Here is a 15,322-nt window from a genome sequence, read left to right as displayed (position 1 = left end):
GCTCTTTGCACTATTATTGGTAAATTTGTATTTGGATTACTAAGAAAGGAAAATGTTACCAATATATGAAGTGATTTTGATGTGTAGGATAGAACGAGGGGAAAACTTGGACCAGAGGAGCAGGTAGCATGGATTAAATATTTCATTGAGAGAGGCTTCTTTGGTATGACATAGTATTGCTGACCATATCATATTTGCATATACACAAATATACTAGATGATTGATTTCAAGGATTTGGAAACTTGACGAATGAACCAGTTTATAAACGTTGTGGTTGTGTTACATAATCATTGCAACAAACACTTTTTAAATCTTTCCATATTGATTTCATTTTAGTTACAAAAGTGTTTTTTTTATAGAAAAATCAAGATTTACTTCTCTCGCTCAATATTCATAACCATCTATTAAAGGAAGATCTAATACCATAAACTTTCTCTTACACTAGCTAGAGCTTATAGTGGATGAGAATGTGGAACATCTTTAACTAGCACTAAATGAGTAACTGCCACTAAGTAGTTTGATATTTCTTTATATTTTACTTGAGTAATAATGTCTTATGCTTTTATGTTCTATCTAAATCTGATTGAGGTTGTCCCTTCCATGCTGTTGAAGCCATGAAGTCTTCCTAGATTTGTTCCGGATCTAAAATTTAAGTTTGTGCTTTCCTAGATTATAAAATAGATTAATGCATGAACTAAGTTTGTGGTATATGGCCAATAATTAAAAAGGTCTATTCAGGAGACTTATCATCTTGCTCCTTATATGTGTATGTGTTGGATGGATATTTTGCAACCGACAGTTTATGCAAATTCAGTTGTAAAATAGGTAGCCACCCACAGTGTGTGAGACAAAGTGATATTGTTGTATCATTATGTTCTTTATGAGATAATCATGGTGGATATTATGTTATGTAATATCTGTGGACATGCCATGCCATGATATGTTATGGTTGACATCATGAGACATGATGTTAGTACACATACCATAACTAGGATATAAGACTGTCATGTGACTTGATGTTCTCTATACTCCTTGATATTACGAGTTAGGTGATATCTAAATTGATATATACTTGATTATCTTCCCTAGATAAGAGGGAGGGTTGATACATAGTAGCTTCGGTCAGATTTCAGAATGATAGATTGTAATGCTTACACACGTGTACATGTATGTATATCAGTTTACTATGCATACATACATACACAGTTACTATGTTTAACATGTGTAATCGTTACAGGACCTTGAAGACAAATCTATCATCCCATTATCCAAATCTGAAACTCTATGATCAAGTATACTACAATCAGTATTGACATTCTGATAATAATTATTCACTCTTGATTCAGATCGAAATGTGATCTTTTGAGTTGATATATAAGATCAAATAGTGATTGCATGTTAAGTCTCCTTTTGAATCGAGTAATGATTCATTAATGCTCTAGCAGATTGGCGATTTGCTAAGGAAATATTTGGCTATGTATAAACAAATCTGATTATGATGAACATTAACCATTTGTTTAATTGAAAGGTCTTGTCATGAGTGAACATGAGACATGTACCCTCGTGACACACCTTTTAATTATATGTCTATTGGAAACCATATTTATTCCCAGCCAATAAGCACAAGAGAGAAATAGAAATCAATCAATACCCTCTCATTGGAAGTTTGGCAGTTTCAGATCTGAAGATTAAATTGCATTCTCTTATTTAAATTGGTATTCCACATAATCCTCTAAACCACATAATTCTCTAAACCGATTCCTTCATTAGTAAGGATGGATCATTACGTGCCACAAAAGAATAATCAGAGCATTGAAATCTACAAATCGCCTAAACTATACCAGTCTGATAAATAAGTTTAGTTTACATTTACACTGCCCTCATTTCTTGGGCATTATGGTATTGGGAAATAGGTATTTCAAGGTGAAAATCAATTGTTTTACAGGCAAAATGGAGTCTTTATTTAAATTTGGAACAGGTCAGGGCTGCGAATTGTAAATCTGGGTATGAAATCAGAGATGTTAAGGGGCAAAAAATTAATGATTAAATTTCTTATTTTGAGCTAGAAATCAAACCAAACCTCATATTCCAAGTAAAGAGGCAGATTAGAAGTTTGATTGAATGTGATGTTTGAAGGAGGTTGGAACTTGGACAGGTCGGAATCCAACCCTTCCATGTCCCACTGGAGACTTCATGCCCCTAATTTATGCCAGCTTGTGTAATGGCAATTCAGTCTCAAAATAAAGCCACCTCCTTTCAAATTTGGGCCTTCTAGCAATTGCATGTTAAAATAGTTAGAAATTGGGTTAGAAAGTGTACTGTCCTCATTTTTGCCAGCAATAGAGTTTGAGAGATTAGCCTATTATTGTGATCCTCGTAGGCTAAATATTGTGGATAGAGGGTCTTTTGAGGCAGAGGCTTGGCTATGGGAGGGCCTTGTCTTCTTCACAACTCAACATGCGCCAGTTTGGTCTTAGTTTGACTCAGATTGGACTTCATTTGGGCTTAGTTTCATGCACTTGCTACTTATGGTAAGTTGGGTGATGATTGAGAGGAACCCTTTCTATTTTAGGAAAGTGCATTTGGTCACATGGGGAAATAGTAGGCACAGGTCATGTTTCAGACAGCATACTTAAAGGATAAGTATTTTGGGAGTTATTATTATTTTAGTGGCCAAATTATTATTAAATCATTAAATGACTTATTATGAAGTTATAATTTAATTTTATAATTTCACTTGAGTTGAGGGTTGAGTCATCATTGGAAGGGGCCATTTATTTAATTAGTTATAAGCCTAAGTCAAGTATTAAATATTAAATTGCAAGAAATTGTTATATTTAAAAGTTGAATCCTCTTAAGTGAAAAGCGTCTTTATGAAGCCATGTGCTAGAAAAGCTATTTATTAAAAGAATCTAATGGAAGCTTCTAATTAATGGTGTGTTGGTTAAGCCAACAAGATTATAAAATGTGGCTTCATGAAACAAATGAATCATCCAGTTGTCTATTTGCTTTGCTGTCTTTGTGAGGGTTTTTGAATTTGGAGATTTCAACTCCCTTGCTGAAGTATAAGGGTTTGAAGCTGGGTTGTGCACTTTATCCATAGCTGAGGTATTGTGGATTAAATTCTGAGATTTATTATTGTCTTCTCATACTGTTTCAGACTGTGGCTGAGAAGTAATTGTGCTGAAGAATTTAATATTTGAATTCTGAGAATTTTTTGGGTGACTTCCTTTCTGTTATTGGTGTTGCTTGGAAGGCCATTATCATGTTGAGAGTTAAATGACAAATTGATTCTGTATGTGGATGTGCATCTTTAATGGTTTTTGGTGTCCAACATTCCTTGTTTCAGTGTGAGTGTTTCCAGCATTTCAGAATGCCAAATATCTGTTCATCAGCATTGAGTTTGGCTGCGAGGCGTTGGGTTTTATTTGCTACATCAGAGGTGTAAAATCTGTGTAACGAGGACTCCATTGCCTGCAGATTGAGTACCACTACTGGTGTTGACTTAGGCTACAGCAGCTGCAACTAATGGGCTGCGATTTGTAATAGAAAGCAGGGTGTCTATTGGTGAAGTGGGTTGGCTATTTCCAGGTTCATGTTATTTTAATTGTAAGTTTTATAGATGTTGCAGCTGTGATTTGAATAAGAAATTGCATATTGCTCACATTCCAACACTGGCATATTACATGAATTGTCAATTTAAGATTTTATTATTCAATTCATTTACATTTAATTTTATATTCAAAACCGTAAAACACAAAATTGCAAAATGATGTTCGTATCATTCAGCATTTCAAGCTAGAGCCAGGTTAGGCTCATTACAGTGGTTGCTTGCAAAGTTTTTAATGAAATGTGAAACAACTGAATAGAAAGGAAAATTGGTGTTTGACAAGGTTATAACCAATTGGGGTTATTACAAAAGGATACAAATTTTCAAGTTAATTTCAACTATTAATTTAAGACTGAAATTGTAATGTTTATGAGTTTGACCTGATTCTTTGTTTTGTTTTGCAAGGTAGCTTTGAAAGAAGGAGATGTCTTAGAAAGTGAGAGGCTATGACAAGATTTCATCAAGAGGACAAGATAAGTTCAAGGATTCAAGGAAAGAAAGATGTTTTGGGAGTGAAAGCCAAAATAAAGATTCCAATCCAAATTCAAGATGAGATTATGAAGATGGTGATTATAGAACAAATTATGCAAGAAAAATGAACATGTCTACAAGTAAAGATTATTAGCAACTTGAATTCCCTTTTGGAATCCATGTTCAATTGGACCAAATAGAATTATGCAATTACTATAATGCCCCCTTCTCTAGCACATGTTGTATGATGTTGTCATAAGCCTATTTCTCCGTGATCTTGTAGGCTAACCAGGACCAAAAAGGGACTCTGTGGCCTTTTGGCCTAGGCCATTTAAGTTGTAGCTCATTCTGAGATGATCTGAGACAGTTTGGGCACAATATTTGTGGTGTCATAATGGGTATAATTAACTTCCAGTGGTAGAGGTGTTGATGATTAATTGTTTAATACTAATTGATATATTTAATTATTTAACTTTATTAATGCACAATCTATAGTTTGTGGAGCATATTTAATTAAATGACCCCCTTTTATTCTATAATATATTGGAATCATAAATAAAGGTAATTGGGGACTTAAGTAAAGGAAAATCATGTTATATGATATGGAAATATTAAAGAAAAAAAGCATTCTTGATAAAATAAAGGCTGGAAAAGCAACTGTAAGAAAATATGGGAGAACAAAACTAAAATCCTTAAATTATCGGAAAGGCCAAAAAAGTGATTTTCTTTATCCCACAAAAGTGTTTGAGCTCTTATAAAGTGTTATACAAGAGATTTAAGAGCTGTCTTTGTGCATGCTTGGAAAAACATATGAAATTGGGAAATTGTATGGAAAATTCATATTTTTGGGCTTGGAGGATATAGACCCTTTTTGCTATCATTCTCTTTGCTGTTGAAAGACACAGTTAGGAGGATTCATGATTCGCTTGAGCTTAAAATGTAACAAGCTGTTTTGCATAATATATATAGTTACTTCATTTATGACATCTTAGTAGTTAGAAGTGATTGATTCGAGTTGTTGATGAAAATAAATGAACTGGTAGTGCTTTATATCTATTAGAATATCCTAGCTGGGTGTAATAGTAGCTTGTAATTAGTAGTTGCTGCCCATACAAGTTTGATAGATAAGAGAAATAAATTTATTAATGCCCAACAAGAGAGCAATAAGGGTCTAAGGGATCGAAAGTTTACCAACAAGGGAACCACCCACACTAGGGACACCAAATGGTGCCCACGAAAGAACAAAGCAACAAAGAAGCAAAGGAAGACACCAAGGAAAAGGACTAGGGGTCCTCCCTTGGCTGGAAGAAGTCCATCACCGAAGGATAAGGAACAAGGTGACCATGGGACCCATGGCATCTCTGAATACTGTCAGATGAGGAGGTCTCTTCTCTGGTGATTTCCATATAGGCTCATTGATTTGATATGGCTGCGAGAAGGAGTAGAGAACTATCCCTTTATGCCACTGGCGGGGGATATGGGTGCATAAAAGTTGGTGATACGCTGATCCAAAGCCTGGCGTTGAAGAAAAAGCAGTTGTAAAGTACGGTGCCGAAGGTGAGTGGCCTCCCGGAGATAGAGCACTAGGCAATGCTGGTCAATGTAACTAAAAAATGCTGATAAGGACCTGATCTCATAGTAGATGGGACAATGAAAGATGAAGTGAATCTTCGTTTTCGTCTTCGACAAGGTACATAAATGAAAAATATGGTCCTCTTTGTCAATGTGATGGCTAGTTTGGTATCTAAGCTGGTGGGATCCAACTTTGAAGGAACCTAGAGAGATACAGAGGGCATGACACCAACGTCGGGTCAAATATGCAGGACGAATGATATTGCCATCACAGATATCTAAGAAGTGCTCTGCATAAAAGGCCATCTGCGGATGTAGCCCTCCTGGAGGGTTGATCCAAGTCGTCCTAATGTACTATCTGTAAATATCGAGTCTCACATGCTAGTTCAGCTCCTGATGAGAGGGAAGAAGGTGAGTTGGAGCATTAAGAGAAAACTGACAAGGGGGGAGACGATCAATGTCAATCCAGATTGAACACAGTAGAGTAGTGGCTCGAGCATACCAGCAGTGGGCCCTAGTGGAGGGATCAGAACCATCGGTAGTGATTGAAGAGTAGTAAGCCAAGTAGGAATATCTTTGTCGGCCGCTAGTTGAATTAGCAAAGGCTCGGAGGCATTGAAGAAACCAAACTAGATCGAAGATGACCGCAAGTCTGAGGCAAACCCCACCAAAATAACATTGTAGGGAATGGAACGATGACATTTGATGAAATGCTTGAGGAAAAGCGTCTGAACCCACTCAACCAAGGACTAGTCGTAGTCCAGGAGGGAGGGGCCCCAAACCACTAAACCATATGAGATTGTGGGTCAGACCAAAGAATCCAAGAGGGACAATTTAGAGGAAGTGTCTTGATAATGTTGTTTGAAGCATTGTCTCTCTAATAGGGCAAGGGAGCCCAAACCCGTTATTAACCCTAGGCAAAACAACGGGTCTCAAATTGAAACGAGGGCTAGAGAACTTCACCCCAAGGTAAGTGTACGAAGAAACAATCTCTATCTCCTAGCCCTATAAACAAACATGACAGTGTGAAGTCTTCAGACATGTGAAGACCATAACCTGAGTCTTACTCAGGTTCACAACAAGTTGATGCCGGTCACAAAAAGAGGCCAACCTATCAAGAAGCCTTTGAAGATCCTCAAGAGAAGATGCCAGAAGAATCACATCATGGGCAAAGATGAGAATAGAGATCATGACTTGGTGTAAGTAGCAGCTGTCATTGGGGACCGAGGAATCTTGGAGGAAAGCCTCAAGCTCATCAATATAAATGCCAAACAAAGTGGGGGAGAAAGGGCAACGCTTCTTCACCCCAATGGTGCTCTGGATTGGGTCCGAAAAGCCCTCGGGAGTCTTGAATCTGCCTATAACAGTCTCGTAGAGCCTCATGATTGCGATCAGTAGAGTCCTTGAAACACCAATGTCTTTGAGTATCTGAAAAAGTGCCACCCATGGGATAAAACCAAATGCCTCGCGAAAGTCCACAAAATAGTCATAGACTTTTGCCGAATGGTGATGAGCCTCCTTAATGATAGTCCGCAATGTCAAGATATGGTCCATGGTTTGAAATTCTACTCAAAAACCTGCCTGACCTCTGACCCTACAATGTTCCTTGTCAAGTACACTAGTAAGAATGGCGTTCAACGCACTGGCGTGGAGTTTGGAAAAGGTATGCCTGATCATGATGGTCGTATAGTTACCGTGGTCTGAAACCAACCCAGATTTATGAATCAGATAAATCTTGTGTCTCGACTAAGAGTTAGGAAAACTAGTGCACACAACTCAATTAAAGAGCACGGGAAGATAGGAGCTCAAAACCAGAATACCAAGCTTGAGAAGCTTCACAACCCTTCCTCATCAACCGCTTTGCTACATCTCAAAGATTTGATGGCCTCATAAATGTTGGAACCATACAGTGTGGAAATCAGTTATAGATGGTCCGTATGGGTCCGCGATTTCCTAGAAGTTGTACAGGTCTGTAACTTGCAAAAAAGTAGTCGTACAAGTTGGAAGTCAAGGCAAGATGTTAGGGAAACCTGGAGTATTGCTGTTAGGGTGCCCTACAGGATTTAAGTTGCCATTAATCAACACTAAAGGTGTCATTCTAGGTTGATTGATAGTGGTAATTGATCTGCAGTCCAAATTGCATATCTATTACAGTAATTATAGCAAATGGGGTAAGCATACATGGTTGGTTTGATCTCTAGTGTGTCGTACCTCATTTGGGCTAGTGTGTGTGTTTCTTTGAGGACTAAAATCTGCTCAAAGGGCTAAAATATACACCTACAACTAAAGAAGACTCCACTACTGTAGCTCATCATTGGTAGCATTCTTCTTTGAGGCAATAATTCTACAGTGTGAGCATTATTGGGTAGTAATTGGGCATCCCGTATAGCTGGTAATGAGATAGTGCTGGAGTTACACGTAGGTGACAAGAAAGGTGTGAAAATAATTATCAGATTCATCTCCCAAATTGGTGTAGGGCACCTTTCTTTTTGATGTTTTTAAATTTATTTTGGATGTGTGGAATAAATTACAATGGGTTTTGATCTATGATGGATCAACCATATGTTGTAAGAGCCTATAGTGTTCACTAGGGGAAAAGTTGCTAAAAGTTGCCATTTTGGCTTAGAATAGTGGAATAGTGTTATTTTGGGGTAGGATGAGTTTGAGGGGTGATTTAGGACTATGTGGATGTTTGCTAGAGTCAAGGTGCTCACACTCAACCATCGAGTTGTCAATATGGGCTGAAATGCTCATTGTGCTAAAAGTTGCTCAAGCAACTTTGACAACTCTTGCAACAATGGAGCAACTTAAGTTTAGATTGATTATAACCACCCATGCTTGGGATATGAGCATGGATTTGATGCTTGGCGAAGGTTAATGGAAATTTGGATTGCAAATATTTTTTTTTTGGTACTTCTGCACGGACATTTGTGGCAGAACTGTGCTAAAACTGTACTGTTTACTTGTGGTTGTACGGCTGGTACGGATTGGTAGAGTAGATCAGGTTCCATGGAAATATAGAGGGTTTAATTACCTTTCATTGCAATTAGATAGGTTGTCTTTAAGTTGTTAGGGTGTGAAGTTAAGGCTTTTTGAAGGTCACTGGTTTGCAGTCCATTTGATAGTGTTGTTTGGCAAGAAATGGCTCTAACCTAAGAACCCATTGGTGGAATTGACTGAAACCATGGGGGAAGTAGGGTTAGAGCTTGTAAATAATCTTTTTGTTTTTGCAATGGTTTTCCTTGGCCAAATTGGAAGCCTTATGGCTGATTGTTGAGAACAGGTGAGCCAGGATAGGGAAAACAGTGATTTGGCACGTGCGCGCATAGCCTTGTGGAAAAGGTTAAAAGGTATTTGAGGAAGCCCTAGATGGTCCCTTGATAGGATCTGGAGGTGGAAGGAGTAGAACTTAAGATTGAAGGGTTTTTTGACAATTGTTTGTGCTCATTGGTCTAGAGGCCTAATTAATAGGCTTAAAACTAGGGCCTAGTTGAAATTGGGGTTATGGGTGCAATCAGAAGTCAAGATTTTGGAATTTGATAGTATTCACAAGTACCTTAGAGATTCTCAAGGTCTTGTGTGGGGTCATTTGGAGAAATTGGGACTTCTATCATCAAATAGTGAAAATAGGCATAATAGGCCTTGGAGCAATTAGGTCTCCTAGTGAATTTGAAACCAATTAGGTTGGTGAAGGGTCCAGAAGTGTGGGTGAAGGTTTAGAGGGACTCTAAATGGTTGAATAGACTTAAGTGTTTAAGGAAATATGTGGAGAGATCTTAGGAAGAAGATTGGGCATTCTAGGAGGGAAATCTAGCAAAGAAGACCAAGTATTTGAGGACTAGTTGGACTAGTTCAACCTTGTAAGCTTGGAATCTTACAAAGATCAGCTATACCTTGGAGGAGAAGTTGATCCCAAGGACCTTGGAGATCCTAATTAAGGAAAGGTTCTAAACCATTGGATGGTTAGAGAAAACAAAGGATTATCTGGAGTGAAGAAACCCTAGGATACCCAACTTCTCTACATCACAAATATGGTCAGAAATGTTGCTACAGGTCCGCATATTTATTTAATTTGTCCTAGAACAATGTCGATTCTTCTATGTTTTCTTCACAATGACGTAATGCTTGAGAAACAAATTAATAAACTTGGAAGAGTTGTTTATGTTCTGTATTGTCTTCTTTGTTATGGCATTTATTTCTATTATATGTAATACTGCATTGGTAAAGAAATCTGAAAATCTAAACATGAAACTCAAACAAACTTAGAGATCTATATTGTTAGCATGCTTGCAAACTATTTGACAAAATTCCTGTAAGTTGCAAAAGTTGAAAAAATATTAGAATAAGGAGGTGCCCGTACAATAACGTAAAACTTTTAGAAGACTAAGACCAAGAAAATCAAGAGTTAAAGAACAAACAAGTTCAATGAGAAGATTTCCAAGAAATACAGTTTTTTTTGAAGATTCAACAACTTGGCTCCAATTGCACGTGTCCAAGCACATTCAATCAGTTCATGCCAAGTGTACATTTTGGAGTCCACATAACGTCTATAGGTAACCTATTTTCTCATTCGCTCTCAAAAGCATTGCAATGTTCTCATTGACCCACAAGGTGATGCTTTCATGTAAATGGACAAGCATTAAATTCTTGTATAGTTTTATTAGGACAATGTTGGCATAATCTTGGCCCTTTATCTCAAATTGATCTTGGTTCATCATTTTAATTGAACAACCATAAAAGGTCAATGCTTTCTTATTTTTAACTCATTAGATTAGATTGGATTAGCTAAGGGAGAGTCTAGTTGAATTTGTTGGCATAATGCTATTGAAGTGGTTGCTAATGTATTGTTGGTCTTCATGATGGATTACTTGTGTTACTTTCAAGGATTGCATGGTATTTTACATTACCTCACTCAGAGTATATTTTATTTCATGTTGGTTAGAAATAGTGTTTAGTTGAACAAAAGATATTTTGGATGCAGCTTTGGTGAACTCACTTAGATGAAACCACTAGTTTCTTGATGATTGTAAGTATGCCTTGTGTGGTTGAATGGTATATTTATGAGCTTTACTTTGATTATTGCTTGCACGTTGATATTGCATTGATGAATGGTGATAGTTTGAACAATTTACATCCACCTTAGGAGATCGCATTAGCTTGGTTGATGTCGATGGCTAAATTAAGTCTACCAGAGTCACAAAGACGTTCATTGTTTCTTACATTCTAGGTAGAATAGCTTTCTAAACCCTCTTATCTCTTTGTAGTTTTTTTGGTTGGAAGTAGTTGATATGCATGGAGTGAACAACATAAGTCCCTTTGTGATGCCCAGCATATCACATCATTAAATTTGAGTAAAGGAGGAGCCTTGGGATTGTCTCATTTGACTACACAATCCATATAGATTGTTTAGCATATGAGCATCCTTATTCAAGAGAGATTTTGAGATTCGGTGTTTCAATTGAAATATTAAGTATTCGATTCTGCATGTTATAGTGGCATAAAACCACATCAACATGACCCCAAACAGATATGAGGACACAAATAATTTTAGGTAACAACTACTAGAATAGTGAGGAGAATGAAGAAGGACAAAAGAAACAAAGAAGAACTTTATGTCCACAGGGGACCCATCTACCACAACTATGAGTAAACCAGATGTTTCTTGACCCAAATTCAAATGTGGTTAGGGCTATAAAATGCAAAGTGCAAGATGATACTTTCTTTGGCAAAACCACTTAGGGATGCTTTGCTAGGATAAGGGCCAAACTAGCCCCTTTGATTGATAGGTTATGTGGGGTGTATGATAAACTGATCCAAAACAAAGAATAATCTCAGTTTTGGAATCGAGAGATTGAAGCAAGTAGAAGATTCATTGCAACAAACTGAAGAAAAACTCAAAAGGATCTTGGAAATGGGAATGGATAAGCTAGCTGTAGAAGGTATACACCCAAATGCTAGGGATATACAATATATTACTTGGAAAGGAAGTATTAAATGGAAGATAAGAATCTTGCAACAGAATTTAAAAGAACAAGACAAGCTAGTGAAAGAGTGTGAGTGCCTGATGATACATCTCGTGCAACAACTTAAAGATATCAGGTGCCAACTGCAGCAAAACAACAATGCAGAAGTCACCATCACTGATGAATTGAAGGCGGACTTTCAAAACAGTGTAGATGTTCTCTTGAGTCAAGCCAATTATAGTGAGTAAAACATGAGCAAATTGGCAAGGATTGACTCTAATCTATCTTGGTATGTCAGTCACCTGAATAATTACTACAAAAAATGTCAACATTCGGTGAAACAAAGCTATTTGGAAACTATGAGGTCAAAGCATTTTCATCCCAAGCCCACAGGGCATTTCAGCTGTAGTGCAAGCATTAAGAGGTTACAAGGCCAGGTTAGAAGCTCAGCAAGCACCAGATCTGGCCAATCAAGATCAACAAGAAACATCTTCACAACCCCGACTCTTCGTTTCTCCATACTACATCTTAGTCATTTTGTAGTGATATTTTGAAGAAGTTTTGCTTAACTAATTCTATTTTGGAAATAGGATCAGTTACGAAGGAAATCCAGATAATTACTCTAGGGGCAGTTATAAATATGCAATTGATAGACATGAAAAGGGTCTGAATTTTTTATAGCAGTGACATTGTAATGTAAAATAGTATTGAATCTGAAGATGAAGAAAAACCTTTCTGAATGAATTACTTTAGATTTTCTTTGATTGTATGCAATGAAATCAAGATGATACTTGCATTTAGCATAAGTCTGTGAACTTAAAGTTTTGGATATTACTTTTTTTCTGAAGTTGAAATCTGTGTACACATTTTCTTGACATCTTAGAAATTTGGTCGTCTTAACTACTTAATCTTATTTCCATTATCAACTTGTTAATTTCTGCATTAAAAGGCAGTTTTAGTTACTGTTTTGGAAAAGATTAAATGATCTATGCATCTAAAGTCATGTCTCTATAAGAGTTATAGTTTTTCCCCAAGTAAGATATTTTGCATCTATTTTATAGTGATGAGTGGATGTTAGTTTCCTTTCTACTTTCTGGTCAAAAGTATACCCATTGTAAATTTCTTAGAATAAAAAACATTTTACAAATGGAGCTGTACTTCTACTAAAATTCAATGGGGAACTAACTAATAGTTCACCCAACTGTTATTAACTATTTGTCCTTATCATTCGGGGCATTAAAAAGTCATTTTCTTTAAATCTTAAGGGGACAAATATCTTAACTAACAATAGGCACCTGGATAAAGTAAGGATCAATCAGTCTCTAGGAATATGTGCATATAAAATTAGGTTAAATTCAAGTCTGCGACCAATTCTTGTACATAAACATATCAATTTGTATATTGCTAATTTCACGAATGACCACTTAGAATGAGCCCAAAATAATTAGGAAAGGGTAGGGTATGCAATTTTCACCATCACTTTTGTATAAGATTATTCTGCCATGTATTAATCTTGCTATTCGTGGTAAAGTTTTGGTTTCTCATTCACATGGAGGCAAACACACACTATTATAGATATTAATGGTAACAATATGCACTCAAAATGGCAAATGAATTTTCCATGTCATATCCTGAGAACATTCTACTCAAACTTTGGTCTTTGTATTTGTCTCTTGTATTGTAGTCCAACTCAGGGTTACTTTTATCTGTATAAAATCCAAAAATCCCTTTCGTTTTCCCAGGTTAGATTTTGAATGTGAGGACAATAATTTGTGTTTAACTTTTTACTCCATTTATGTCAGTTTTTTGGTGTTAGGGACATAACACGACCATAAAAGAAAATTCTTGCAATAGCATAAACCACTTTTCAACTCTTTCCTATATGACTGAAAAAAGAAAAGATAGGCACGTAGGCAATGATGTAACTATTGCGATTCATAGATCATGATTCATTTTCTTTTTGTGAAGTATTATGGCTAACTTCTCTAGGAAAGTACCTCCGGTATGGTGTATTTGAACTGTTTCCTGTATAATTTGCACAGTTTGTAATGAAAGAGAAAGAAACAAGATATGTTAGTAAATAGTTAAACACTTTTTCATGTATAGATCATGGTAGAGACCTTTCAGCTGCATTGTACTGAACTTCGTCATTGGAAATTTATTGATGGAAAATGAATAGGATGGTGAAATATTTGCTTGGTTTATTGGCAATGGGGTGACTTGCGGTGTATTGCATATACCAACATGGACATGATTTTATTTGTTTTGTTCTATGAAAGATACCTGATAGATGCCCTTGCTGATCTGTTGTAGTTTTTAAATTAATAAACTATATTTTCCTGTGATTTCTTTGATGGTCTTTGAGAATAGACAGAAGTTGCAGAAGGTTTTGTTTTTGTTTTGTGTTTTTCGATAGTTTTCACAATAGTAATGAATAATGAACAATAAGCATGAGAGGAGACTGAAAATAAATAAGAACATAGAGCCAAATCAGAATTGTTATAAATCGTACCAGGCAGATTTCTGATTTATAAAGCCAAATAATAAATCCAATGTAGTTCCAAGGAGCTTACATCCAACAATGATGCCAAACTGTTGCAAATGGCAGCCGTAAGACTGCAATGAATCACGTCCCAGCTGAAAGAATCAATTTGTAACGCTGAAACCATAAATCTGCAACCTGAATCCACAATAAAGAATGGTGTACTCTATCCCTGATAGCAACGCACACTGTCTGAAGAATCCAATGCCAATAACTGCTGAGGGCTACGTCCCAACCAATCCAGAACCTCGGGTTTGCGTCCTAGATCAAGAATTGCTCTCTCAGAGCCAATTCACAAAAACAAGTTTTTCAATATGCAAAAGATAATAGGAAATTAGGTCTCCATCCCCTTATATCCCCTTCCAATTGTAAATTGAACCCTAAAGGGAAATTACACTTTGCCCTTTAAATAAAATATAATAAAATAACATTTTCCCAATTAAAGTCGTCCATGCTATAGGAAAAACATTACCTTATTAAAATTTCATAGCTGAGGCACCAAAAAGTCTACAGATAGTAAAAATCATGTATAATAATTCGAGACCTTTCCAACAAGCTATAACACATAGGTGTACCTGATCAACTGAAGCCAAAATCCCCATATTACTCCAAAATGGTTATATTATTAACCTTATTTTAATTTATTTAATCACCAACTTAGGAAATATTTAAATATATTAAAATATTTCTCAAATGGTCCCAAAAGGCCCAAAATGACCAATCAAACATGAATCTGACCTTGTCACTTGTCTGTGACTGATGCCGAACAAGATGGGTCAACTGGCAATCCATCCCTAAAATCTAGGGATGCTCCTAAAAAGTAGGAGATTGCCCCAATCAACCAAAATTGAGTCCCAATGACTCTCCCCTACTGTGTGCACCTCTGAGAGAACTGTCACTGAACTGGGAGTTCCTCCTAAAAAATAGGAGATGCACTCTAAGTCTCCAAAACGTTCGCCGAGGTCTCCAAATGCCTCCTAGACCACTCCTAGTCAATCCCTACAAATTAGGAATCCCTCATAAACTGTAGGAAACTGTTGTCTACTGCTCCAAACTACTTGGGAAGCTTGTGCATGACTCTCAAAGGCCTTGGGTTGGTTCCCTCTATGCTCTGCTGGCCTATGGGAACTAGATAATAGACCATCCTTGCTAGAAATGTTGTC

The 15,322-nt window shown here is 36.7% G+C and overlaps 1 protein-coding gene across 3 annotated transcripts in view; it reads left to right on the top strand.

Annotated features, from left to right (window-relative positions):
• The window catches only part of LOC149567754 (glutathione S-transferase zeta class-like), a 141,747-nt gene that overhangs the window by 33,679 nt on the left and 92,746 nt on the right, over positions 1–15,322 (top strand). For all 3 annotated transcript variants that reach the window (XM_089821016.1, XM_089821017.1, XM_089821014.1), the window contains one exon: positions 88–163. In XM_089821016.1, the coding sequence (XP_089677142.1) occupies positions 88–163 (76 nt within the window). The remainder of the gene's footprint in view (positions 1–87; positions 164–15,322) is intronic.

This window comes from Cupressus sempervirens, chromosome 3, assembly GCF_028749045.1.
Source record: "Cupressus sempervirens isolate cs-2001-9-10 chromosome 3, ASM2874904v1, whole genome shotgun sequence".
NCBI classification, from domain to species: domain Eukaryota; kingdom Viridiplantae; phylum Streptophyta; class Pinopsida; order Cupressales; family Cupressaceae; genus Cupressus; species Cupressus sempervirens.
This window is presented reverse-complemented; position numbering and strand designations above follow the sequence as displayed.